The sequence below is a fragment of the Falco naumanni genome, chromosome 9, assembly GCF_017639655.2.
Source record: "Falco naumanni isolate bFalNau1 chromosome 9, bFalNau1.pat, whole genome shotgun sequence".
NCBI lineage: Eukaryota > Metazoa > Chordata > Aves > Falconiformes > Falconidae > Falco > Falco naumanni.
In genome coordinates, this window is record NC_054062.1 from 7494566 (window position 1) to 7522087 (window position 27522).

Here is a 27522-nt window from a genome sequence, read left to right on the forward strand (position 1 = left end):
TAGTGAGTGGTAACAGTAACAGCAGGCAGTCCTTCCCTTCCACTTCTCAGGAAGCCTGTATTTTAGTTGCCTGCAGTACCTAGATCATCCACGGCATTGACGTCTGCGTGGCAGTTGATGAGATCGTCCAGCATGCCCTCCACAGCCAAGCGAGCGGCCAAGATCAGAGGAGTGGTCCCGTCATGCATTCGGGCATCAAGATCTGTTGCCCTGTTCCTAATCAGGATCTGCCACAGCAAGGGTCAAAGTGCAAGAATCACAAACATTAGGAGGGACAGACAGCAGACACTCCAGGTCTCAGGCCCTACAACCCCCTTTCCAGAGGCTGGTCCCTCCAGTCCCTGCTCCCAGTCTGGGGGTGCACATCTGAGGGTTGCTGCTTTGCTGTGCCCTGCCCTGAGACAACAGGGACTTCAGTTTTCAAGACTTCCACCCCATACCTCACCAGGGCAAGCTGGAGACCCTGCAATCAGCTCAGCTGTGTGGCTGACTCTGCACGCAGCACCAGTATTTCCCCCAGAAAACCCCAAGACTGGTGGCAAAAGGATCAATTACCTGGAAGACGCCTTGGGCATCGGCAGAGACGGCGGCATGGAGGGGCGTCCTGCCCATGTTATCTTGGATGTTTGCATCAGCACTAGCTTCCAGCAGGCGCTTGGCAGCGTCTGAGCGGGAGTACCTGGCAGCCAGGTGAAGCGCCGTCTCGCCGGTGCGGTCAGTCTGGTTGTGTAAGCTGGCGCCTTGGTAAATGAAATCTGAAATGACGGCGGGAGCATCGTCTTCCTCTTCACTATTGCCGGTCTCCAGCCCTCCTCCACTGCATGAGGCGATCATGAGGGGAGTGAAGCCATCTGGAAAGCACAGGGGAACTCGGTGAAAAAAGGCTTTTTACTCTTCTGTAATGCAGGCAGCTCAGCAAGATGCCCTGTCTGCGTTAGATGCTTATTCTCATGGGTGCATCAAGACTGAGTTCCTGACTGGTTCTAAACATCAAACATGAATATCCTTCCTCTGATATGGATCTGAAATTCCTTAGTGGTATCTCACCACTCACTGCTTTTCCTATTTCATCTGCTAGCGTGCACACTGTAACATATAAGGTGCAATTTATAAAGAACGTTGCTCAAAGCAAACTTGAGTATGGTACAGCGCAGCCTTAAGTATTTTCATTATTTCAGAGAACAATTTCACAGTCATGGGGAAGACCAAATGTTTGTAATAATTTAAAAGCCTATTAACTATTAACACTAGTTAAAAACCTGAAAAAGAGATTGTGAAACATGCTGTTTGGTAGGGGGAGAGGAATCTAGAAGTGGAAGAGAGAGAAACCGGATGATTTAATAGGCACCGTTTCTGTATTCTCTCATTTTCCTCTCAGTGATTAAACAAAAGAGATCCTATGGAAAGCAAAATGTGGTGGGGTGCATCTCTAAATCACACACAACAGCAACCATGCGATGCAGAACATCTAGCAGCAAGTCCATACTAGCGATAGAGGCAGGCAGGGCTGCCTGGGACTGCTCATCTGCAGGGGGTAAGGGAGGATTTCAGATTAGCTGACAGGCAGCACAGAATTGAAAGGAGTCCACCTTACCAGGACCTCTGACGTTGACATCCATACAGTCTGCATCGATTTCCCCCTGTGGTGGAGTAGGCGCCATGGAGGATATGCGCAGGTCAGCAGCATCCAGGTGCTGCTGGGTCCACTGCCTGTGATCCGTCTGATCGTCCGTGTCAGGCAGCATCGCCTGCTCCTCGAACTGAGGAATGACGGTGGGAAATGAGCACTGAGCAAAGCGCACAAACCAGGGTGGGAGGAGGGGGTGAACTCTAGCGTGGAAAGCTCTGCAAGTCTCAAAGGTGTGTTTGTCACACGCAGGTTTGCAAAGGAGCCAGCAGCAGCAGCAATGTGTAGCGCAGACCGGGCCTCCGAGGGTCCCTCTGCTGCTCTGCTGCCTTCGACAGCGCTCAGCTCCTTCCGTGACAAAACCCAGCGAGTGAGGACTTGCAGCGCAGAAAGGGAATGCGGCAGTGAGCTTACCCTGAACTTCTTGGTGTCCAAGGTCTCCTCATCACCCCACTCATTTTGGTTGTCATCCATCAGCGTACCGTCTGAAGCATTTTTGAGGGGTCTTTAAAAATAAAGCAAAAAATCAGCTCCTCTGCAGGAACTAGTCTGTGATGGACTGTGTTTATCTACACGCACAAACTGAAAGAAGAATCAACCAGGAAATTTCCAGGAGGTTCCCCTCAGGTTGCCTTTCATTTTTTACCAAATGCAAACGGATCACGAAGCATTTAAAAACCTCCTCCAGATGGGAACACTGTTTTCCCCATGCAGAACTTTAAGAAACCTCATTTTTCTCCTCCCCACTACACCAGTACGATGCACTGGAGAACAGAACTCCTATGGGCTCTTGCAGAAGAGCCCCGAGCAGCCCTGCTGCACTGTGTTTAATGGGTTAGCAAGCAAATTACTCACTTCAGTCCAACAGAATCCTCCCCAAGTGGCTCTCGTCGCTTCTTCTTGCTCGACTCTGTCACTTTGAAGCCTTCTGGGAACCAAAGCTGCCCATGCTCCCTGCGCCGCTTACGAGACACCAGTACTCCCAATCCAATGAAAGCAAGCAAGACCAGCGCAGCCACCACCACGTACATAGGATACAGCTGGGAGTTCTTCGTGGGCTCAGCTGTTTCACCTACAAAACAGTGGGGCACAAAGAGATGCTGAGACATTAAGCTGCATAGCAAACCAGTGACAGAGTGGAAATGAAGCAAAATTAGTTAATAGAGGTACCTAAGTCTGATCTAAATCAGCCCCCCCAAAATAAGGTCATTTTATACGCTATTAATCAGAATTGCAAACTATCGGCAAATTCTCGGCTGCACAAGCCAGCCTGCATCAGGAGACAGCTTCACTTTTTTCTCCTTTAAGGAAAAGGATTAACAAACTTCAAATCATTGCGCTTGCATTGAGCTGTTAAGACAAAAGGATTTAGGGGGGATTTTGAAGATACAAACTTCAACTCCTTGCATGTCACTGATTGATTGGAGCTGGTTGGGTTTTCTTTTTCTTTTCTTTTTTTTTTTTTTTAATAACTTTTATAGTGATAATGATTTTGAAATAAAACTGAAATAAGCAAAAATAATAAAACTGTTTTGCTTTTTTTTTTTTTTTTAAGAACAGACTTAAAGAACCAAAAAAAGATGCAAGGTTATAAAAAACAGACTGTGCTCAAATGCAGCCAGCTGACAGATAACTAAACATGGATAAAGCTGAGAAGTTTTGGCTGTCTCCTCCCCAGCTGACCAACCATACTTACTTTTAACGGCTTCTATTTTGTAGGGTATGTTCAGGTTGCCAAGGGAGGCCAAGGCACCCAGGAATGCCGCCACATCAGTTGCACTCTGGAAGCACTGCGAAGACGACTGGATGCACTGGCGGTTATCAATTTCCAAGTAGACGATGGATCTGTGCGAGAGAAGAGTCAATGAGACGATGGATCTGTGTGGAGCAATGACCACACCACGAAGACAGTCGAGCCCTGTCTCCCTTCCCTCTTTAAGCCACCCATCAGTGGGAATTAGAAAGTGGGGAACCCATCTCCTCGCTTCCCTGTGGCCCAAGCCCTGCAACTCACCCTCATGGTCTATTGGATTTGCTTCGATGAATGCTGTGAAATCTAACTCCCCATCTACAGGAATGGAAGGGAGTCTCTCCTTCACAATGTTTTAAAATCACCCAAACTCTACAGTATCTTAAATAATGCTGTTTGGGAGCCTTCAGATCTTTTCACATCAGTTTTGCTGCTCTAACTCCTTTCCTTTTGGTGGCTTTTGATTGAGCCCACAGAGAGGGAGAAGGTTAGATCTGTATGTTTATATCAAAGATCTCCATGCACAGTTTGCAGTAATTGAGTTTTACAACAAAGCTCTAGAAAGCATTTCCCAGGGAGAAACTGAGGCTTAACTTAATGACTTCCTGAAGTCAGACAGTCAGTCAGGCCAACCTCTGCTTCCAGGTCCCACCCAGCCCAGCCCTGGCTCCCAACAATACACAGGACTCCTTCAATCGTGAGAGTCGGTGCAGCATTGTATCAGGGATTCCTGAGCGATCACTCGACTTTCCCACATGAGAGCAAAATCCGGTTTCTATTCACACAGAAAGCAACATCTAAATACAATTATCTGGCCTACATCCTTCCCTTTATTGCGTGTTACTATTATCAACACAGAAAACAAATGCTGCTCAGTAAAAAAGGAACCCATCGGTCCCTCTTACCCTCTGATGTCCATCTGATCGAGCTCTCTCTTCTGCCTTCTGCCAGCCCTGGAGTAGATGCTGCTCTTTACTTTGTTGATGATGGCACTAGACATATCTGACCAGTCCTCTGTTGACCTCTTGATGTAGTGCTTCTTCAGCTCCTCCTCATTGCCATAGTATGGAAAGATCATATACTCTCCCTTAGGGTTCTTCTTGAAGACCACGTTGGTGTGCAGCACGCGGCTCAGCTCCCGCAGGAAGTTGAAAGAGTTGTTCTTCAGGTTCTCAGGAGTGATCAGGACCACCACCACCAGCGTGCCATCTGCAAGCTTCTCTGGCATGTTGTTTGCGCAGTCCAGCCCATCCCATTCACACTCAAAGTTATTGCAGCCCTGGTCACAGTGACCATCTGAGAAGTGATCTTTGCAGTACTGATCATACAGAGGGCTGGGCAGAAGGCAAAGAAAGGCAGAGGAAAGAATTAGACTAAGTACTGTGTGCATTACCTGTCTGCTGAGAAAATAAGTGGTGGTCCACAAGGACCTCTCTTTTGTATAAATATTCTTCATCCTGATAGACATTAAGCCAGTTTACACAGAAGGCAACTGTTTCACACAGCGCTGTTGAAGCATTCACCTCTGCAGGTGAAAGATAGGCACTGTTAAATTATAAGTTGGAATACAGATGCCAGGAAAAGGGACAAATTACTGTGACTCAGAGAAGACATGGGGACACAGAATAATTACTGAGAGCTGGTCCAGGAATCTGGGATTCAAGTTGCTGCTGTTGCCAAAGGCAATGTTCGGTAAATGCCTGGATGTTAACATCATCATGTTTTCTGGCTGCTCTTCCATCTGGGGTTTCCCTATGCTGAAACTCACTGTTTTACTACTGGGAATTGGAGAATTCACTTCTGTGGCATGATACGGGCAAGGACAGGGAAGACATCTGGAATGAACCAAACCCAGAAAGCTCTCAAATGTTTATAAATTCAGTAAGACCACTGGGAAGTGGGGTTGCTTGAGCTGCAGCCCCATAGGCAGCAGAACAGAATGTAGAGAGTGAACAACAGGTCTGCACCTAGGAGCTTTAGCAGATGCAACCAGGAAACACCCCAACGATCAGCACAGAGCTCATGGCTTTAAAACAAGAGTGTCAATGAGCAAGTCACTTACTTGCACTGCCCTTCGTATTTCTGGCAGTCAAATCCATCGTACAGGCAGCCAGCGTTATTGCACTGAGAGTCGCACTTGCCATCGTTGAAGTACTTCCAGCACTGCAGAGACTGGGAGCAGTTCTTCCAGGGGTCGTTAAAATTGAGGGAGCAGTCGCCCCCGTCCCAGCCGCAGGCATGGTTGTTGCATTTCCCATCGCAGATCTTGTTGCCAGCATACCCTGCGCAAACTGCAATCTCGCACTTCTCCTCAATTTTGGGTGGGATGATATCCTGCCCAATCCCACCTTGGAAATCAAAGTCCAGGATGTGGCAGTTGAGGCCGTTGAAGTTGGCAGGGCAGTTGCACCGGTAGTAGGGGGAGGCATCGCTGAAGAACTCGCAGGTGCCCCCATTGTAGCAGGGGTTGGATGTGCAGGGGCTGCTGGCCGGGTACTGGCACTCGGGACCCGTGAAGGCTGGCATGCACATGCACTTGGAGCTCTTGTGGATGGAGATGCAGGTGCCACCATTCAGGCAGTGCAGGTTCCCACAGGTGCGGGAGTCGTTCTCACAGGTGGCACCCACGAATCCCTGGGGAGGTGACAGCAAGGAGGGAGTCAGAATCACTGACGCTGTCCTACGAGCAGCCTATCACACGTGTGTGTTCTGGGAAACGCGGCACAGACCCAGTGAATCAATCAGGTAATGGCTCTGGCACGTCCTCTGAAACTAGTGATGGGCAAGAATCATCTAGAATGTAAACCCCTTTAGAGCGTCTCCCTAAAAATGAAGTGAGCTGTTCTCCATAGCTGCCTGGCTCCACCTTTATGTGGCGCAAATAATGGTCAGCCCAACAAGAGTCTGTCCTACAGAGCCATGTATCATACTGGCTGTGCCACCTCCTTCTCCCTGACCCTAACCCAGCCTCCTCGCAAGTGAGGAGGGTATGCATAGATGGATACACCTCCCTCCAGTGAACACCCACAGCAAAGCATCTTCCCCTCTGCACTTACCCCCAGCTATCCCAGCCAGGGCAGCCCCAGGGGCGAAACGGGCCCCTTGACTGCACCTCTGCGCAAGGGGCTGATGTGCAACATCCCACGTTCAGAGCAGGAGAGGAGCAGGTACCTACCGGGGGGCATTTGCAGATGAAGCCACGGCCAGTGTTGCTGGCAACTGCGCACGTTCCACCGTTTCTGCAGGGTTTGCCTTTACATCCATCCACCACGGTGTCACAGCGACGGCCTGCCGAGGGAGAGGAGCGCGTGAGGAGCAGAGGAAGGCGTGCGAGATGCTTGGGGTGGCTGGGGGGTGCAGGGCTGGGTGCTGAGAGTGGCAGGGGGTGCAGCGCTCACCTGCATAGCCAGGTCGGCACTCGCATTTGTAGTCATTGACCCGCTGCACGCAGTTCTGGGTGCCGCGGGCGTCGCAGGGGTTGGACAGGCACTCGTTGACGTCTCCCTCGCAGCGCTCCCCTACAAAGCCAGGGGGGCAGATGCAGCTGTAGCCACCTACCCGATCCGTGCACTTGCCATTGTTAAAGCACTTGGGCCCCAGGGTGACAGGATCAAAGAAAGGGCTGCAGTCATCCACATTGATCTCACAGTGCACCCCTAGAGAAACGGGGGAACAACCCACACAGCTCATCAAACAGTATCGGGGTGCCTGGTGGTCCCTTGTGTGAACCTTCCCTGCGAAGGGGCTGAGCCTGACCAATTCAATGGCAGTCTGAGCCGCCGCTCTGGCAGGAGGCACGCAGCACCGTGCAGCACCGTGCAGCACTGCGCAGCACCACGCAGCTCGCATCCAAGGTTGCATGGCCTTGATGGCTAAGCTCGCAAGCAAACACAAACCTCTACCCTTGCATTTGCTTCTGCTAGCCCAAGCAGCTAATGAGCAGATAGCGAGGATATCTGCACTCAGCCCGCTAATGCCCCAGCCTGGGGAATTAATTTACCTTGAGTTCCTCTGGGGCAGGAGCATTTGTAGGTATTGATGAGATCGATGCAGGTTCCTCCATTCTGGCATGGGTGGGACAAGCACTCATTGATCTCCTCTGAGCAGTTAACTCCATGATAACCAGCCACACACTAAAAAAAGGGAAGAGGGGAACTGTCAGAGAGGTTCACTCAATTCCCATGTGGCTGCAGAAGCACAGCCAGCACCCCAGCCTTCAACTCAGGCAAGGAGCACTGAGCCAGCCTGCAGCTGGGGCAGCTCCCTGGCAGCAGGAAGGCAGTAACTGTGCATCCCTGTGCATCCCTGCCCTCCGCGGCACCCACCTCACAGGAATAGCCTCCCAGGTAGTCTGTGCAGGTGGCTCCGTTCTGGCAGGGGTTGGGGGAGCACTCGTCCACCTGCTCCTCGCAGTAGCTGCCAGTGTAGCCGGCCTGGCAGCGACAGAAGTGAGTGTTGCCAGTGTCCACACAGAGCCCTGAATTCCTGCAGAGATGTGCTACATCGATACCTGCCAGGGAGAGCAGAGTGAGACACGGGGACCTTGGTGACATCCACGCGCCGCAGGGCCATGTCCCGGCCGCCGCACGTCCCACTGGGGATCGCAGCTGGGACCGCAGCCTCGGGGGGTGCACATCACAGCAATCCTTGAGATTGTGCTGGTTGTGCCAAAGATCCCCACCAAGAGAACTCAGCATGACCCTGCTCAGAGCCCAGCACAGGGGGCATGTGGGGACCCCACCCTGGCCCTGCAGGGCCATACACATGGCGGGGACTTACCTTGCTGCTTAGCAGCCACCTCGCAGGAGACACTGGGGACATCGCAGTAGACCCCTGTCCATCCGCTGTTGCACTCGCAGCGGTACAGGTTGTTGGTCTGCCAGCACTTGCCTCCGTTTTTGCAGGGAGAGGACTCACACCAGCGCACCAGGTTCTGGGGAGAGCAGAGCAAGAGATGGGGGTCAGGACCCAGCAGGGCTTCTGCAGGAGTGGAAATTGGAGTGACCCCCCAAATCTCCACAGCCAGCATGCACAGACTGGGGCACGTGGCTCACAGCCCAAGGCTTCTCTACCTGGCAGTTGAGCCCAGTGTATCCCTGGGGACAAGTGCACTTGTACGTCCCATAGCTGTCCTGACACGTGCCCCCGTTCAGGCATGGCTTGGAGTCACACTCGTTGATGTCATGCTCGCAGTAGCTGCCTGTGAAGCCAGGCAGACAGACACAGGTGAAGGTGTTGATGCCATCCACACAGGTCCCACCATTGAAACAGGAGCTGGGAACACAAGAGGTCACATCTCAGTGAGTCACCACTGGTCATGCACCACGCCAAAGCCCCCACAAACGAGCCCAGAGCTATGGGGCAGCGCGGGGTCCGCAGCGCCTTGCTCCAGCCCCAACGCAGGCTATGCCCATGGCAGGAGCTGCACTGGGCTGTACCTCTCCGTGCAGTCAGGCGTGTTGTTCTCGCAGTGGATGCCGCTGAAGCCAGAGGGGCAGGTGCAGGTGTAGCTATTGACACAGTCGGTGCAGTTGGCACCGTTCTTGCAGGGGTTGCTGGCACACTCGTTGATGTCCTCCTCACACTTGGGCCCACGGAAACCAGCCAGGCACTCACAGAAGAAAGTGCCAACTCCATCGGAGCAGGAGCCACCATTGTGGCATGGATCTGGAGAGGAGGGACGTGCATGTGAAGATGCAATGGGTGCAGCAGCCCTGCCTGGGACCTGTCCCACAGCACTGCCCCTCCACATGTCCCCTGGCCACGCAGAAGGATAGGACAGAGCCCACGGACCAGGCAGGAGCCGGGCCAGCCCCACCAGAGCATTGGACACAAGGGACACACTTGCTCACTGCCTGCACGTCACTCTCCCCCCTCCAGCCTCCTTCCTGCCAGCTCCCATCTGGCTTTGGACTGACGCAGCTCTACCGGGATGTGTTTGAAATGGCCCAAAAGCCCGAGCAGGGCTGGCAGCATGGCCCCGGCCAAAGCAGTGGCTGGGGCTCGCCCGTGCACGGGGAGGAGGGTTCCAGCCCCAGGAAGGGCAGTGAAGCTGACTGCTAGGGGCCAGGCTGAGTGCAGGCGGTGGCCGGGGCAGCCCCTGCTCTTACTGGGCTTGCAGTCATCGATGTCAGTGTCACAGTTGCGGCCAGTGAAGCCGGTTCTGCAGGCGCAGCGGTAGCTCCCATTGGTGTTCTGGCACGTGGCCCCATTGCGGCAGGGGCTCTTCACACACTCATTGATGTCGATCTCGCAGGTCTGACCTGTGGGACAGAGACCACGTGGGCTGCAGGTGCTGGCAAAAGCCCCAAGGATGACGATGATGCCTTGGGCACTGCTTGTACCAGGGTGGGAGCCCTTGGAGCAAACCACCCTCACTAAGGGGTACAGGTGATGGCTGCTCCCATCCACCTGGCTGAGCCGTGGGGCAGGTCAGGACCCCCCTCGAGGCTGGGCACCGTGCAGGGCTGCTCCTGTTTGGCAGGGCACGCAGGCAGCCACCTGCCCGCTGCTCCCTGGCCATGATCCCTCCCCTCTCTCACCCCCTGAGCAGCTGAGGAGAGCAGGGTGTGCTGAACCTCCAGATGGGCCATGTCCCTACCTTGCCAGCCCGAGGGGCAACTGCAGGAGAAGCTTTTGTAGTCTTCTGACTCCTGGCACTCGCCACCATTCTTGCAGGGGGCGCCAGCGCAGGGGGCGAGCACATCCTCACAGGTGGCTCCTGCAGAGGCACAAGCACCCACTGACACCTGCCCCGAAATGATGGGTGGCCCAAGACCCCACTACCCCGTCCCCTGCCTTGGGCCGCTGCCAGCCCTGGGACAGGCTCTAGGCTTCCCCACCAGCCCAGGGCAGTGCAGCTGAGGCTGTCTCATCTTTTCCATCCCTGGTCCCCTGTGACCCCCAGGCCCCCCATGAATCCTTTATACCCTGGCAATCTGGGCTGCGTTAAAGCGCTGCACACTTCCTTTGGCAGGGAAGCGCTGCTCGGGGTGTCCTTCCCCCCCCTTGTGCTCCCCCTCACCAACCCCCTCAGCCGTTTTTCCTGTTTACATCCAGCCAAGGCACATGTTACCTCCAAACCCTTATCTTCTCTGTCAGCCAGTATCTCCCGAACTGGCCCCTTTGCTATTTTCCAGAGCCTTCCCCTCCCCGCCTGCCCTGTCCTGGTCCCCCCAGGGGTTTCTATGGCCACTGCCGAGGGCAGGAAACAGCTCACGGCTTCCTGCAATTGTGCACCCGCTGCCGCTCTGCAAGAGCGGAAGAGGGAGGCCGGCAAACAGGAATTGTCTCAGCAGAATCCCCCAGCCCCTCGGCCTCGGCTCCCTTTTTCCAGCGTGAGCATCATGGCAGGAGAACTGGGCCACCGGCAGCACTGACCCCCCAGGGCGGTGGGGTGTGAATGGGGCGGCCACCTGGTGCTGCTGCCCTGGGTGCAGGCTGTGGCCAAGCCACCACCGCAGTGCCCTCCAGGAGGAGGAGGAGGAGGGAGGAAGCTCTAGCTGGCTGCTTCCGAAAGCTCCTCTGAATTTCCTCCAGCTGCGTGGCAGTATGGGGAGGTGGAGCTGCGGCCATGGGCAGCCCCATGGCAGGGCAGCGCGAGGGAAGCCTCCGTGCTTGGTGCCAGCTCCTCTCACGTATAGAGGGACCGATTTGCTGCCACACTCAAAGCAGCAGCCCTGCAGAGCCCCGGTGAGGGCCTGGGGGGCACAGGGAGCTCCCCCTCACCTGTGTAGGGCAGGAGGCAGTTGCAGGTGTAGCCGGCAACGTCATCGATGCATGTGCCCTGGTTCAGGCAGGGGTTGGAAGCACATTCGTTGATATTGGTCTGGCAGTTGGGTCCTGTGTTAAGAAAAATAGATAAAAGTGGCTGTGATGGAGCTGTGCTGGTGGCAGGGGGATGAGGGTACAGTGGGGATGTGGTTGTCTTTGGCACTGGCCAAATGGCAATGGCCCACCCATCGCCCTGGAAGAGCCTCTTGCTCTCAGCTCCAGCCATGGGTGCCCAAACCCCTGCTGAAGGTCCCCAGGCTGGCTGCACTGCCACATCTCCCAACCGGATCTGGAGTCTCCAGCATCCTCGCAACGAAGCCTACAGCCCATCTAATGTCATGGGGACGCCCACCCACAGCTCCCACCCAGGCCCCAGCGTGGGGCAGACGGGGCAGTGGCCCTGGCTGCATCCTTACCACTGAAGCCCTCTCTGCAGGTGCAGATGTAGCCACTGGTCATGTCCTTGCAGGTGCCACCGTTCATGCAGGGATTGGATTCGCACTCGTTATTGTTAATGTCGCAGTTTGTCCCACTCCAGCCTGGGTCACAGTCGCACCTGTAGCTTTGGGGAAAAATAGGGGCATAAAGCCCAGGATCTGTTCTGACCTGGCCCTCCTGGCTATACCGGCCATCATCTACCCAGCAAACCCCAGCTCTTAATTGTACCCCTGCAGGGAAACATCCCCGGCACTAGCACAGAGCACGGACAAGTACTGGCACAGGGGACTGCTGCTCGCCCTTGCCTCTAACCCCAACTCTGCTGGGTAGCCCTCTGGTCCCAGCAGCCCCACAGCAGCACCCACACTGTCCAGCCTACCCGTTCAGCCCATCGTGGCATTTCCCATGGATGCAGGGGTTGCTGTTGCACTCATTCACTTCAGACAGGCACTTGGGGTCATGGAAGCCCTCGGGGCAGAGGCAGGTGAATCCGTTGATGCCATCCTTGCATGTGCCCCCGTTGTGGCAGGGGTTGCTGGAGCATTCGTCAATGTTGATGTTGCACATGCGCCCTGGGAAAGGGGTGTGTGAGGTAACGTTATCCCATAGGATGCATGGCACGGTGGGTGTGCACCGCTTCCTGGGGGGCACCCACAAGGCAGGTCCCCCTCCAGCCACCTGGGGAATGGATGCCCGAGGCTCTAATCTCCAGGCACACGTGTGCCAGCCATGCAGGAGCGGGCTGCCCTCCAGGTAGGGTGACTTCACACCCCTGCATCGCCCACCTGGCTTAATTAAACGCGACTGGGAAGAGGCCATGTCCTGGGCTCGTTTGGTCCAGGAGGGAATAACGAAGGGAGCAGGTTTCAGCCTGTAACCCTACCTGCCGCGGCTGACAAAGCCAGGCTTTATTGCGGCTCCCGGCGGGCAGGAGGACGGGGGGCCATGTGAGTGGGGAGAGGCAGGGGCTGCTCCCATCAAAGCCCTCTGCCGTTTCCAGCAGCAATCAAACAAACCAGTTGGACAAGGCAGCAACCTGATACCCATGGGAGTGGGCGCAGCAGGAGTCAAATTCGCGGCACCAGACACCCCTTTGATTTCGGCCTGAGCCAGGGTCACCCTCCTGAACAAGCAGGACTGCTGGAGGGTGCAAAACCTCCGGCAAGTGGGACGGCAGCACCTCCCCTCCTGGCTGCACCTTCGCCCTGGCTGCGTGGGGTACCACAAGCTGCAGGCATCCCAGCACTGGCACAGGAGACATCCCAGGGCTCCATGGCACAAGGCTGGATCCAGATCATGTCCCCAGGGTGCCACAGTGGCTGTCATGCCCTGCTCTCACCTGTGTACCCCGGCTCGCAGGTGCACTCATAGCCGTTGATCTTGTCGATGCACTTGCCATAGTCGCAGGGGCTGCTGGCGCAGTCATCCAGGTTGATCTCACAGTTGGGCCCTGGTGAGGAGAGTGGTGCCATTAGGGGGTCCCCAACCCCGCTGACAAGGCAAAATGAAGCCCGCCGGCACCAACTGCTGCTACAAGCAGCTCCCTGGCTCCTGGCTGGGGCACGGCTTCCATGAGAGCCAGGCACCAAACCGGGACAACTCACCCTCAGCCGAGGGTGCCGCTGCTGGTGGCGGCCCAGGGCCAACTCGCCCCAGGATGGGGCTGGGAGCGGGGTGCTGTGTCGGCATGGCCAACCTGCACGGAGCCCCTCGAGGGTCTCTCCCACTCACCTGTGGTCCCTTTGAGGCAGAGGCAGTTGTAGGCATTGTTCCTGTCCTGGCAGGTCCCCCCATTTTTGCAGGGCTGGCTCTGGCACTCATTGATGTTGATGTCGCAGCGATGGCCCGTGTAGCCGGGCTGGCAGAGGCAGGTGAAGGTGGCGATGCTGTCCTTGCAGGTTCCGTAGTGGCATGGGTCTGGGTTGCACTCATTGATATCGATCTCGCAATGAGCACCCGAGAAACCTGCCACCAGCGGGAGAGACACGGGGTCAGGATGGGGGGGCACTGGGTCAGGACGGGGTATGCAGGGTCAGGGTGGAGGACGCTCCTTCCCACCCTGGCCAGGTATGAGGCAGCACACCGGGGTGGCTCGACGTGCCCACCTGCCCTGCCGCACGACCCAGGACCCCCAGGAGCGGGGCGCAGGCGGGGGGGAGCACCCTGGCGTGCAGCGGCAGAGCTGGTCAGACCCCGGCTCACGGCTTTGTCCCGGGGCGCACAATGACCGGCATTAAGCCGCCTCAGCTCAGGAGTGGGGCCCCGCGTTTGCCTGCGGCTTGTCCCGGAGCGCGTGGGGGGGCCAGCCGCAGGCACCCCCGAATAATAACCCCCCCGGCAGATCCTATTCTCCTGGCCGGCTCCCTCCCCGCCGGGTTTGGGGGTGGAGAGCCGAGGACAAAGTACAGCTTTGACTAGACCCCGCCAAGCCCACATAGCAGCTTTTCATCGGGGCTTGGCATTAGCAAGACACTAATTAGAGGCCATTCAGCTGGAAGATTTCTGGCGGGAGCTGCTCCACAAAAGAGCCACTGTTTGCCACCAGGGCTCAAGTCATCATTTTGTGCAACTGCTCCTTGGGTTTCGGTCGGCGAGCCCCCGCAGCCCTGCACCTTGCGCCCTCATAGAGGCAGCTTTATTCCTTCCTTCCTGCCTTACCCCTTGCTGCCGCCCGCCGCCGAGGCGGGGAGCACGGCGGGACGGCTGCTGCAGGGCCACACCTCGGGAGCACGGGGCTCCAGCGGGCAGCAGGGTGACACCAGGGAAAGGGACAGTCCTGCCCCACGGAGTCCCACTAGCGGGGACTGACTCCACTGCCAGGGGGGTTTGGGGACACCCGCCATGGCAGGTGCTTGGGGAGGTGGGCACTTCATAATTTGGCAACGGGGTTTTACGGCACATCACCAGGTAGAAGGTGGCTTGTTCCTGCCCAGCAGCGCGGGACCCCTGGAGCCCCCCAGGGACACGGGGACCCCTCACCTTCGGTGCACTCGCAGCTGTAGGTGTTGGGGCCATCCACGCACTTGGCACCGTTCTTGCAGGGGGTGCTGGCGCACTCATCGATGTCGAACTGGCAGAGGTGCCCGTTGAAGCCTGGAATGGAGGGAGAGGTCACCTCCCCGTGCAGTGGCCGGACCCGCCAGCCTCCCCCCGCCGCCAGGCAGATCCCGCCGGCCCCCCATGTCCCGGCCGGGGCGCCGGGTTTCCATGGGGACGGCTGCTGGGGGCCCTGAATGCGGGGCTGCGACCCACCATTGAGAGCATCTTATTTACATCTCTAGAGGAGCAAAGTCTCTGAACTTCAAAACCTCCTTTCACAGATTAACCGTCTCCCCATTCTCCGCTCCACCCCGTGACTTTGACACCACATTCAAAGCTGCTGGTGCGGCCCCCCCCGGCCCCCAGTCCTCCTTCCCAAAGAGGGGCCTTTTCAAGTGCAAAGCCATGGGGTTTAATCCTCCTTCCCCTCTCCCATGGGCCGGACCTGGAGCAGCATCGCCTGCACGGCAAGGGGCTCAGCCCCTCACCGCCATGGGGGAACACCCCCATCAAAATTCCCAAGAAGTGCTCAGCTCCCTCTCCCCCTTTCAAGAGGCTCTAAATTCAAGGATCCTATTTTCGGCTCCTTCCCAGCTCGAGCTGAGCTGCACCACGGCTTTGACTCCGCCGTGATGGCAGCGGGATGGATGCCACGTACCAGTGGGGCACTCGCAGTGGAACTCGTTGATCTTGTCAAGGCAGTTGCCGTTGTGCAGGCAGGGGCTGCTGGCACACTCATCTGTGTTGATCTCGCAGTAAACCCCCTCGTAACCTGCGGGGAGACCCGGCACGCCATCAACACCATGGCACGGGGACGGCACAACGCGCAGGATGGGCAGGTTACACCAGGGCACCTTTGGTCTCCCCGTCTTTACAAAGGCAGCTCAGGAGCTGTGCTACAGGTGGTGGGACTTGATGCACAAGCTGCTCCATGATTGTCCACTCCAGATCCCCCTGCCCTTGGCTTGATCCAAGCCAGCAAGTTCAGCAAAAGGAGGAGCCCAGAGCAGTGCTGATGGTCCCCAACTCTCACCTCCTGTCCCCACACTGCTGCGGGAGACTGCGCCACCTCTACCGAGCTCTTTCTTTTTGGTGCTGTCTCCACGAACACGTGCCTCCCGCAGCTCCTCACCCAAACCAACACTGAGCTGAAGCTCAGGGGCACCCAGGTCCCTCCCACCACCCGCACCCAGCACCGGGGCAGGGGTCCGCAAGGCTGCCCTGCCCACCCACCAGGCATGCAGATGCACTGGAACTCCCCAATCTGATCCAGGCAGGTGGCATCATTCTGGCAGGGGTTGGAGAGGCACTCGTTGACATCAATCTCACAGCGAGGGCCTGAGTAGCCCTGCAGGCACTGACACTGGAAGGACCCCTGGGTGTTGATGCATTTCCCCGCGTGCTCACAAGGGTTGGCTCCTGCAACACACAAGCATGGCTCACAGGACATGCTCCCAGCTGTATGTGAGCTCCCGGTGGCACCGGCACTCTTCCCAGCTTCTCCTCTGCTGCCCGCACAGCTCAGCCCTGGTGCTCACCCAGCGAGCATTCGTCCACGTCCTGGTTGCAGGCTGGCCCCATGTACCCCGAAGGACACGTGCAGATGGCTTTGCCGTTGACAGGGTTGGTGTCGCAGTTGGAGCCCTCGTTGCAGGGGTTGCTGATGCAGGCGTCATCGAGGTGGCACAGCAAACCTGGGCGGCAAAAGGCAGGCGTATGTCAAGGGTGATGGGCACACAAGTCATCACGCACCAAGACCTAAGCTAGGAGCCAGGGGACATGCGGGGAGCTGCCACCCTGCACCGCGAGCAGGGGGCAAGATGGGATGGGGCCTCACCTGTGCGGCCGTGGGGACACTCGCAGTAGAAGGAGGCTACCCGGTCGTGGCAGGTGGCCCCGTGGAAGCAGGCGGCCATGGCACAGTCATCGATGTTCTCGCTGCAGTCCTCCCCTGTCCAGCCATTGACGCAGACGCAGTTGTAGCCGCCGTGGTTGTTATGGCAGGTGCCCCCATTCTGGCAGGCATTGGGCATCAGCTGGCACTCATCCACATCCTCGGTGCAGTACTGACCTGCCAGGGGACAGGGCACACGCATGAGTCTGGCGCTGCCCAGCTCCCACAGGCTCCACGAGCATTGCTGTGAAGCAGGACAGCTCTCCCCATCTGGTCCCCAGTGTTCCCTGGGGCAGGATTTGTCCTTCCAGCCCAGTCCCGTGCCACCCTCACCGCCAGCAGCAGTGTTACCTGTCCACTCGGGTGGGCACTGGCAGTTGTAGGTGTTGACACCGTCCACGCAGGTGCCCCCATTCTTGCAGTTGTTGCCTGGACAGTCATTGATGTTCTCCTCACAGTTCTGGCCCGTGAACCCTGTGCAGAGGAGACATCTGCCGTGATGCCAGCCCACCAATCGGCCATGCCACTCCCTCAGCCCCTCGCCCCCCGCCAATGGCAGGTTGCTCGTTACTGGCTGCCGAGCGTGCACCAGGTGCTCCCAGCCCAGCTTTGAAGCCAGCCGCCTGGTTTCATCCCCAGCCCCGTCCCGCGTCTGCTGGGGCTTGGTTCTGCCATGCAGGTTTCCCTGCCAGGACACCACCACTGGAGCCTGGCAAGCAGCAGCAGCTTCCTCCGCACAGGGCAGACGGGGCGTCCCCAGCACAGGGCTTGCCTGCCAAAGCCCCCGGCTCCGGAGACGCTTGCCTCGGGTGGTGGAGGATCCGGCTCCACGGAAAGCTGGGATGAACTGGGGCTGCTCCCACGAAGGCTTGCGGCACCCGGTGCTGAATCACCGGCTTTTAATTTCACATCTAAAGAGCCTCAGCAGCAGCGCTTGGCCCGGAGGGGGATCCATGTCCCTGGCAGGGTGAACCACCGCCCACGCGGCGCTAATCCCAGCCCACCTCTCTCGCGGTGAGCCCGGCTGCCGGGGTTTATGTTATCACCTCCACCCGACAGCATGGCACACACGGAAACCACGCTGCCCCGGGGCCTCTCCCCGCGGCCTCTGCAGCAGAAATGAAACACCCAGGTCCGTCTCAGAGCATCTGCCAAGCTGTCCCGTCCCCCTCCAGCTGCCACTTGGGTTAAGTGCTGCATTTACCGAAGACCCCCAAAACCCCAACCAGCCGTCGTCAGGATTCCCAGCCCGCCCAGACACACAGGGTCGGGACAGCAATGCCAGCCCGTGGCAGCTCCCCGCGGTGCCGGCGTGCCCCTGCAGCTCCCCAAACTCCCCAAGGCGTCCTGCACGCCCAAACCGGGCTGCTCCCCTGTGCGGGCAGCTCAGTGCATCACCTCCGCCTCCACGGGGAAGGGACCGTGTGCCCAGGCTCAGCCCCTGTGGGACCCCAGACCCTGTCCCAGCTGGGGGTTTTCCCCTTGCTCTCTCCAAAGGGCTGTGTTTTCCTCTCCCCCACAGCCTCAGCCCCATTGCACGAGGAGCTGCAACAGTTATTTGCAATTCCTGGTAGGAGTCCAAAGCAGATAATGTTGATTTGCACCTCGGTTTTAAGCAGCTGGGCTGAAACTGAACAGCAATAACTGGCAATGTCCTAGACACCAGGATTAACTCATTTTGAACCATCCGAATGAGGAATGAGTAATTAGTACTGCAATTACTTTAAACTCAGGGTTACATTCTACAGCGATGGCATGATAAAACAGCCCAGATTAGTTTAACTTGAAGAAACCCGGTATGGCCAGGCCTCTCCGGGAATGAAAAGGGGACATTGTTTCAGGTTTGCTGTGCTGCATACCAGCGTATCAATCACCCTCTTATCATGAGAAACAGCCTCCAGTCCCTCCGGCCTCCACCCAAGCCAATGCAGCTCCTGCACCAAGCCATGTGGGATGGCAGAGGTGCCGAGCAAGCCCCCTGTCCCCTCCCCTGTCCCCTCCGGAGCAGGGGCTGTGCTGCACCACCCCACAGGAGGCAAACCAGCTCGTGCAGCATGCAAATCTAGAAGCGGCCCACGAAGCTGCAGCTGGGCGTGAAAAGTAGCGATCCCCGCTGCAGCAGGGATGCTCCCCGAGGGCCATGCCTCACCCCGACATGCCCGACGCCTGGGCTGCTCCGGAGAAAGTGCCTCGTCAGCAGAACGGCAGGGCAGGGCCAGCGCCGCTCCTCCTGCCCCCTCCACCTGCCCATCCCTGTGGCAACGCTGCTCTGCCGGGCCAGGGCTTGGAGCTGCTCCCGCAGAGCATCGCCCCTGGGAGCTCCCGGCGGCACTGGCTCATCCCAGAAGGAAAGGCTTCCTTCCCCGGCACTGCTTGCCTGGTCAGCCCCGACGCCTTGCTGCCCCTAAAGACAGGAGCTTTGCTCCAGCCTGGGTGAGCAGGCGTGGAGGGGAAGCAGGAGATCCTGCAGGGCCCTATTAACGAGTCTCCTGAGTCACTGCAGCCAAAAGCTTTGGGAAGGGGATCGAACCTCTGAGCCTGTGTCAGAGATCAAGACGAGATCCCTCGTGCTGCCCTGTGGGGATCACGCCTCTTCCCCCAGCACCGGGCAGGGCTGCCAGCAGGATGCGGGTACAATCTGTGCCACCTGAGAGACCCCATTCCCACCCCAATGCCACATCCCCAGTGGCGGTGGGGCAGGAGCTGCCGCGGAGGGAGGCGGGGGCTCCCCGCAGTAACGCCCAGCACTGCCCAGGGCACACAGCAGAGAAGCCGCCTACCCCTTGTATGGGGCTATAGGCAACCAGAGGAGACCAAAGCAGCCCCACAAGAGACTTCTCAGGCAGCTCAGCCCTGCCCACAGCTTCCTTCCAAGGCAGAGGGTGGATGCGCCCCCCCCGCGTCTGCCGCAGCCGGCCGGCGTGGCTGGCCCGGGTGAGAAACGGCACTTGCCCCCTGGCAAGCACAGCCTGGTCTGACCATGGGGCTGCACTGGGGCTCTGGGCTGTGCCACCCGCCGGCAGCAAATCCCACTGTTTCATTTCTCCAGCTGTCACGGGGCCGTGGGGGGGAACACGCAGCCCCTTCCGCTCCCTGCCCCGACCGCACTGCAGACTGCTGCCCCAGGGCAGAACCGAAAGGGCTTGCCGGGGTCAGGGGCCCCTTTCGCAGCTGCTTTTCTTTCCTGCGGCATGCAGGGTGCAAGCTCCCTTGCAAGGTGCTGAGCTCCTGGGACAGCCCCCACCGGGCCCCCTCCTGCAAGAACCCTTCATTCCAGCCGCTGGGCTCTGGCTGGGCTGCTCCAGCGCTTGCCGGAGGGAGCAGCAGCGAGCATGGAGAGGGTCTCCCTTCCCCAACACCATTCACACTCGGAAACTTTCCAAAACAGCTATTCCGGGCTAATTATTCCATTCTGGAAGTGGATTAAGCTAAAGCGGAAAAAGGCACTCTTATTCTGGAATATGAGCATCCGCACAGGGGCCTCTGCTGAAACAGTTGTTTTGGAAGAGCTATTTTGGTGAATCACCGAGTATAAAAAGCCCCCAGATGACCTCTCATCTTCGGGCATTGCTGCCCAACGTCTTCCTAAATGCCCGTGGCACAGTGAGCCCACAGCCCCTCGATTTTGTACACCCCCCCAGAGCCATCACCCAAGGAAAGATAGAGCACTCCTTGTTTACGGAGGGCAAAGAGGCTGCAAGAGGGTCCCCTGGCCCTGTCCCCCCCTCGGAGGCAGCCTCTACCTGGCAGGCATGTGCAGTCATAGGTGGTGTCTCCGATCTGGCGGCACGTCCCCCCGTTCTGGCAGGGCGAGGGGTTGCAGGGTACGTAGAGATGCTCGCAGTTCTGCCCAGTGTATGCTGGCTTGCAGGAGCACTGGTAGGTGCCCACCTCGTTGGTGCAGCTCCCACCGTTCTTGCAGACGGGCGGCGAGATGTTGCACTCGTTGATGTCCTGCTTGCAGTTGGCCCCGTGGAAGCCGGCGGTGCACCGGCAGATGTAGTGGGCTTCGAAGGGGACACACTGGCCCCCGTTGGCACAGGGGTTGGAGGCACAGGGGTCGGCCTGCTGGCAGGTTTTGCCTGGGGAGGGCAGGGAGGGAGGATGAGGATGCGAACTGCAGCTCAGGCTCTTGGTGGGAGCGATCCTTGCGCTGGGGTGCAGACCCAGCTCTGGGACTGTGTTCACAGCGATCACAACTAACTCCCCCCACCTCTGCCCCCGGAAAATCCTCACGCATGCAGGAGGTTCGCAGCTCACCCAGCCAGGGACCCCCCCCCACCAAGCCCCAACATGGGTTTGCAGACCCCATCGCTCCCCCAGCACCGGAGGAAGCTGCAATCACAGGCAGCACCCTTCTCCATCCACAGGGGTTTTCCAGGAGCATATGCCCCCCGGCCAGGTCACCGCGTCCCCACACTGTGCAGCGGCACCAGCTCACCTGACCACCCCGGCGGGCAGCGGCACTTGTACTCGCTGAGCGTCAGCAGGTCGCAGGTCCCCCCGTTGCGGCAGGGGTTGCTGAGGCAGACGTTGTCACGGGGCGTCAGGCAGAGCTCGTCGGTGAAGCCCAGGCGGCAGGCGCAGGTGTAGTCCACAGTGCTGCCGTGCACCACCGCGGTGCAGGTGCCGGCGTTCTTGCAGGGGGAGCTCAGGCAGGGGTTGGGCAGCTGGCACCGCTCGCCCATGTAGGCATTGCTACACCTGGCAGGGGCGAGACACGCCGTCAGTGGGATCAGCCCCGCGGGGACACCCGGACGCCCCAGGGACCGGCTCCAGGAACACCTCCCCAGGCCCAGCCCCACACCGCATCTCGGCATGTCAGGTTTGACAATTGCAAGGCTCTGCCCTGGCCGCTCTGGGCTGAGAAGAGGAAGATGAAAGAGGTGCCGGGAACAAAGGCGTCCCCCATCGAGGGGCCTGCACTGACTTGCAAAACCGCAGCCTCCAGCGCTGGCGTCCTGCTCCTGCTTCTCATCGCAATGTGCTTTTTGCGGGCCCACCCTCCCCGTCGCTGGAAAGGAAACCAAGGCACAAGGAGCCAGGAGCACCCCCAAACCTGCACCCAACCCAGGGCACCTACAGACCCCCAGGGAACAGAAACCCCAGGGCCAAGCAGCACGGGGACAGCCCTGTGCTCCTGCCCATCCCTCCCGGCGCTGGATTCCCTTCTCCACCAGGGCAACTTCTAACCCTCCTCCATCCTCAGAAATCACTCAAACATGGGCTCGGTGTTGGCTGGTAGCAGGTGGGACACATTCCTGCTCCCCGCAGCCGGCTGAGATCTTCTCCAAAGCCAAACCCTGCACAAGGAGGGCTGAGCAGCCCCGGCTGCCGCGTCCCTCTGTGGGGGGGCCCTGAGAAAAGGCCCCCCGATGCGGCCACCAGCTCAACCATCTGTCACCGTTGGCCAACAGGGCTGGAACAACTGCCTGCTGCAGGAACGGGGCAGGTGATGGGGACATGCCCCAAGGGCAAATCCCACCAGTCATCCCGGCGAGGCTGGGCAGGATGCAGGGCCGGCAAAGGACCCCACGGACTGGGGAGACGCCCCCCAGGAAAGGGAGGACAGAGCAAAGCTGTGCACAGAGAGACCAAGGGCACCTGACATCAAGAGAATATCCCAGGGATGAGGCCCTTCAGCATCTCCCCAGCGCAAACCCTCCTGCACGGCTTCTCTTTTAGCATGTCTGCAACACGAGGTGCCACGCGTCTTGTCCCCTAGCAGCTCTGCTCACATTACACCACCTCCAAAGGCCACCACCCTGGCCGCGCTGTGCCGAGCGGCCGTCGCGAGAAGGGCACGGGAGGAGTGAGACGCCGCCAGCACGCTGCTGTCCCACACCGCGATGGCAATGCCACCACAGCAGAGCAGGGCATGCCACGCTCAGCTGCTGCCGGGCTGCTGGCTGCTATCAGAGACCCTGAGAGCAGAAATAAACCTGGGGGCGGCTGCACGTGTTGCCGTGAGCTTGGGATAAGGCAGTCACTGCTGGAGGTGATGGACCTGGGCACAGGGGGACTGTGATGCCCGCTGTGCTTTGGCAGGTCAGAGAGCTCAGGGTACCCACGTGCCCACACCCATCGCCACCCAAGCTAGCAGGACCTTGCGTCCCCAAGCCTTGTGCGTGGCATCCAAGGCTCCCATGGCAGGCAGACCCCTGGGGTGCGCCGGGCCAGGGAACGCTGCAGCCCCAAGGCTGTAGAGCAGAGCACTCACCTGCAAACCCCAAAACAAGAACGTGGGGCTCCTCCAGGGAAGCACAGCCAGCAACCCCCCGCCCTCAGCCAGCCCCAACCCGGAGCTGCCGCGCTTTGCCGCGCCACGCTGGCGGCAGGACCGCGTTCTGGCCCTGCTCCCCCTCTCTTTTTCCCCTACTTTTTTTTTTTTTTTTTTTTTTTAACCCAATTCTGATTTCATTGTTGGGGATTGTGTGAGAATTTGTCAGGATTCAGAGACATTTTGAGTTAATGAGACGGCATTATCCAGGCCAAATGAAAAAGAAAATGTGTATAATAATAAATCAGGGCATCTGCTCGGCACACAAAGGGCGGCGGGGAGCAGGTGTGCATCCTAATGAGGCAGAGCAGCTGCCGGCGGCCGATGCGATGCCCGGCTCGACGGCGGCTCCGAGCCCAGGGCGCCATGGCCACGGGGCGACGGCGCTTCTGGGTGGCTGCGCCACGGCCGCGCGGGCAATGCAAGGGCTGGGGCCGCGGCCGCCTGAGAGGGGCCATTGTGCGGGGCCAGGCGGCCGGCACAGGCACGCCGCCGGCGAACCGCTCAAGTGTGCAGTCATCTGGTAAAAGCACCGCTCTCCCCCGCCTCGCCGCACCACACACGCTTTTTTTCTTAAAACAATCCGCCAGGCCCTCGCGGCGGCTGGCGGACAGGGAAGCGTCACGAGGTTCTCCAAGGGGAGAAAAAAAAAAAAAAAAAAGGAATAAGAATAATAATTTAAAAAAAAATGATGCTGGACAAAGAGCCCCGGAGAATGCGCGGGAATCGCTGAGCACGTGGGAACCAGCACGGCACTGGCTTTGGCTTGCGGCGGTGCCACCATGGGCAGCCGGGACCTGGAGGCGATGCTCTGCATCCCTGGCTGAGCCGGGCAGGCAGTGCGGCTGCTGCTGGGATTGGGGGTCCTGCACCGCAGAGCTTAAATGAGGCCAGTGCGAGGGGCGCAGAGCCGAAAGCCCTCCCACCCAATTAAGTTTTCGGACCGTTTCCAATTTCAGTGCAGGCAAGTGGCGGTTTGAGCTCACGGATGGGAAGCTCAGCCTGAGCCTGGGCATGGTTATTAGCCAGGAGGTTAATTAGTGATTGGAGAAACTCCCCTGAGCCCCTGCCCGAAGGCGCAGAGAGGCTGGGGCCATTGGCAGTGCCTGGGCTGGGGGCTGCCCTATGCCCAGCCGCTCTGCCCTGGTGCTTTCCAGGCTTTTGCTTCAGGAAATCCCTCAAGTTTCATGGAGTTTGCAGATTTGTTTTAAATGGCTTTCTATTTGTTTGTTTTAAGAGCTGGTTTATGGATGCAATCAGCTCGAGAAGAGAGGAGGGTGCGGCAGACACGGGAAAGGGCTTGGCACAGGTCTGCCCAGGCCAGAAGGGGCTGAGCCGAGTGATGGACACACACGGCAGGTGGGACCAGGATACGACCAGGGTACGCTCATGCATCACATTTCCCCTCCCTGCAAGGTGGGTATTTCCAGCCACAGAGAAGTGCTAGTGACGCAATTTTCCAGAAAAAAAGCAATACAACACAGGCACCCTTAAAATCCAGTAGCCACTACTGTAACCCACGGAAGAGTTTGCATCGCACAGAGTGGGGCTGTGCAACACAGACCCACGGTGGAGGTCTGGTGACTCCTGAACCACAACCACAACTGTGGCAGGGACGGGGACAGCACTGGCATACCCAGTCCAGCCCCGGCATACCCAGTCCAGCCCTGGCATACCCATGGCACACACAGCACCAACTCCCAGTGCGGGGAGCCCTCTCAAATCCTTCCACAGTTTTCTAAGCCATTTCAGTTTCTTATCAAGGTTTCAGAACAAAAGGTCTCTGATGGCCCAGATATCACTGTCACGATAGTGATATCATCGCTCAGCGAGAGCACGGAATGAGGACACTGGATGCTCCTCCACTTGCACACAGCAGCACCTGGGACATGCCTACGGGCTGCCTTGCACCCAGCAGCTTCATCATCTGTAGATGCTTCTGCACAGAAACGATGCTATTTCTGACCAGGTTTGCAACAACAAGTCTGAGACAGGGCAGGGGAGAGCGTGGCTGCGGACCAAAGCCACGGGATGAATCCTGCTGTTACCTCCCCGTGTGGGTCCCACGGCTCACTCGCAGCCAGAGACTCTGGAGCCGCATTTAAAAGCCCAACAACCGCAACGGCTTTATAGCCCTGGCTGCAGAGGAAAGCCTGGAGACAAGCCTTGCATGCAAAGCAAGAGATCAAAAACCAGGTGAAGAATAAGGCCAGCCCAAGATGTAGTTATTTTTCAGCTCTCCCAGGTCTGGAAAGGCTGGATTCAGCAGAACCAAGTTCAGCTCCCAGCTGTGCTGCAGCTTCATCATGCATCCACCTACTTCTCCAGGGGCTAAAAAGCTCTCCCAAAGTTCAGCCCAGGGAGCTAAGCTTTATTTTCTGTAAAACACATACCGGCGGGTGGTGGTGTCACAGCTCCCAGGTGAGCAGACACGGAGGATGCGATGTCCCTGCAGGCTCAGCAGGGTGAAGATCACCCTGTGGTTTTTCCTTTGGCATTTCCCAAGCAAGGACTACCCAAACCAAACCCCAAGCAGCTTATGGAAATTAGCATAAGAGACATTAAAGCTACGCTTTAATTATAGATATATGTGTTGGCAGAGGACAGGGCGGGTGCTCCAGGATCAGAACAGCTCAGAAGGGCCATTAGAAAGCAACTTTGAGGCAGTGAAAGGCAGCTGAGCTCCCTGGGGTCCTGAGGAGCCTCCAAGAAATCTCCAGAGAGGCCAGCATGGCCACGCTCCCAGCCCCACGCAACGATGTACGCTCCGTTCCCGACCCAGGCAGGAATGGCTAAAAATACCGGTGCCTCTCCCTCCCCGGAGCATGCAGCTGAGAACCGTTTCCGTCAACTCATTAAGCTGCTGAAGAGGCAGCAAACACTCCAGCCATGACCCACCCCACCGTTTCAAATGGTGACAGAGGGTGACGACGTCCCAACCCCGGTGATGGCTGAGCCCTGCTCCAATGCACGATGCTCCCTCTCCCAGCACCATGCCAATGCAAGGAGCAAGCCTGGGCAGACAGTCTCACAACTCCTCACTTCCAGGATATTTTTTACGTGACCTAACCAAGGGACCGGGGCTGTCACCAAAGCACCAGGCAGGACAGGGGACAGCGATGCAGCAGCTGGTCCCCATCCCTGCGGATGGGGATGCTGCATGTGCTCCTCGCAGGTGCGAACACGCTGATTTACATCCCCTGAGAGTCTGGGGCTGCCATCCATCCCAGTGGCTTTTTGTTCTGGGGGGTCAGGCAGAGGCTGGGGGCTGGATTCCCACATCAGGCTGCAACGCATCTTTCCCCCCCCCCCCCACGCTGCCCCCAAGCGAGCACCCACGCCTGGAGCACAAACTGCTGTGAGCGGGGAGGCACAATTAATAATGCACCGCGCTCCCAACCCATAAATCTCCAGCACGATTCATGGGCGATGTGAAGGGTGACGGAGAAGGCCTTGTCCAAGGTCAGACTGTGAGTCCCGGGGGACAGCCTGGGAATGGGAACAGTGGCCCTGAATTCCCACCCCGTTCCCAGCGCTGAGCCCGGGCCAAATCTGGATCTGCTCAGCATGGGCACGTGCATTTGTTGTGTCTGCTGCACATCCTTAACGAGTTACAAACAACGGCCCAGCACTGCAGTTATTTCAGCAAGGATCCAGAAAAGCTCGGCAGATCATATAATCAAAAGCATGAATGAGCCGTAGGAACATCAGTGTGCCAACAAACTCTGCTGCTGCCGCCGCCCCAGCTTTGCATTACGCACGTGCTTGGCCGGGTGCCGCGGCATGGAGCAGCGCCGGCAGAGTTGGGGTGCCCATCCCAGCCCCCAGCAGCCCGTAGGTCCCGCACTGGGTGCTCTGTGCGTGCGGCTCTGCACCCGCTGCCGGCCCTTTGTTCGCTCCCTCCCTGCTTGCGGTGCGCAAGGCCTTCCCTCCAACCCACCAGCAACAGGTTTTGTCCCTCCGCAGCAATGTGGGCACTGAAAGCATCCCGAGGCAGATGTTTCTGTGACCTCTGACCCAAGACTAATGTTTTCCTTTCTGTGCTAAGCTGCCATCTGCCACGGCCGGCACAGATGACACCCAGGAGCTCCCACAGCCCACCCCGGCACGGCTCCCGCATGGCGGCATGGGGGCTTTGTTCAAATTTGGGATGTGTCAGCTCTGCCCAAGCACAGCCCAGGGGCCAGCGGGTGTTTCAGAGGTGCTGGGTGCATGGGGGATCCCCTGGATGTTGGGGGGCTCAGCAGAGGCTGCGCCTGCACCACCCCACAGCTGAGAACAGCCACACTTACGACACCCATTGCTCTCCTGCCCGGCGCCAGCGCATCCTCCCAAGGGCTGAGACCTTGGCAGGGCTGGAGGTAAAACCCACCCCGGGCTTAAAACGCACAAAATAGACCACAAACAAAAGCTTAAAATGCACAAAATAAACCACAAGCAAAATGAAAACCAAGTGTAAGCTGGAGCACGGCCACCAGACATGGCAGGGCAGGGGGCAGACCCACGCCGCAGGAGGGGATGGGGGGGCTGGCAGTGAGCCCCATCCCCACCGCTGGCCCCGTGTCCAGGCTGCCTCTTATCTGCACTGCTATCATAACCTCTTCCTCACCCTCATCTGCTGGAAGCATAAATGGCCACGGTTGTTTTCCCCAAGGTATGAGCACCGTGGGAAAGCTGAGGAGGGGAGGCTCAGGTCTTTACTCAAGCCCCATTTTGGGGGT

The 27522-nt window shown here is 58.2% G+C and overlaps 1 protein-coding gene across 3 annotated transcripts in view; it reads right to left on the reverse strand.

The window, feature by feature from the left end:
• NOTCH1 (notch receptor 1) overlaps window positions 1–27522 on the reverse strand; it is a 44653-nt gene that overhangs the window by 3866 nt on the left and 13265 nt on the right. For 2 of the 3 annotated variants that reach the window (XM_040606925.1, XM_040606927.1), the window contains exons 3-32: window positions 20963–21225; window positions 20265–20603; window positions 16873–16995; window positions 16465–16698; window positions 16166–16321; window positions 15861–16046; window positions 15286–15399; window positions 14568–14681; window positions 13320–13553; window positions 12928–13038; window positions 11968–12160; window positions 11567–11712; window positions 11106–11219; window positions 9979–10098; window positions 9488–9640; window positions 8816–9044; window positions 8450–8651; window positions 8157–8310; window positions 7703–7887; window positions 7378–7510; window positions 6776–7033; window positions 6553–6665; window positions 5440–6011; window positions 4283–4711; window positions 3324–3472; window positions 2483–2699; window positions 2042–2132; window positions 1595–1760; window positions 556–851; window positions 80–227 (exon numbers count right to left, since the gene is read on the reverse strand). In XM_040606925.1, coding sequence (XP_040462859.1) covers window positions 80–227; window positions 556–851; window positions 1595–1760; window positions 2042–2132; window positions 2483–2699; window positions 3324–3472; window positions 4283–4711; window positions 5440–6011; window positions 6553–6665; window positions 6776–7033; window positions 7378–7510; window positions 7703–7887; window positions 8157–8310; window positions 8450–8651; window positions 8816–9044; window positions 9488–9640; window positions 9979–10098; window positions 11106–11219; window positions 11567–11712; window positions 11968–12160; window positions 12928–13038; window positions 13320–13553; window positions 14568–14681; window positions 15286–15399; window positions 15861–16046; window positions 16166–16321; window positions 16465–16698; window positions 16873–16995; window positions 20265–20603; window positions 20963–21225 — 5942 coding nt within the window. The remainder of the gene's footprint in view (window positions 1–79; window positions 228–555; window positions 852–1594; window positions 1761–2041; window positions 2133–2482; window positions 2700–3323; window positions 3473–4282; window positions 4712–5439; window positions 6012–6552; window positions 6666–6775; window positions 7034–7377; window positions 7511–7702; window positions 7888–8156; window positions 8311–8449; window positions 8652–8815; window positions 9045–9487; window positions 9641–9978; window positions 10099–11105; window positions 11220–11566; window positions 11713–11967; window positions 12161–12927; window positions 13039–13319; window positions 13554–14567; window positions 14682–15285; window positions 15400–15860; window positions 16047–16165; window positions 16322–16464; window positions 16699–16872; window positions 16996–20264; window positions 20604–20962; window positions 21226–27522) is intronic. The other variant, XM_040606926.1, reaches the window with a different exon arrangement.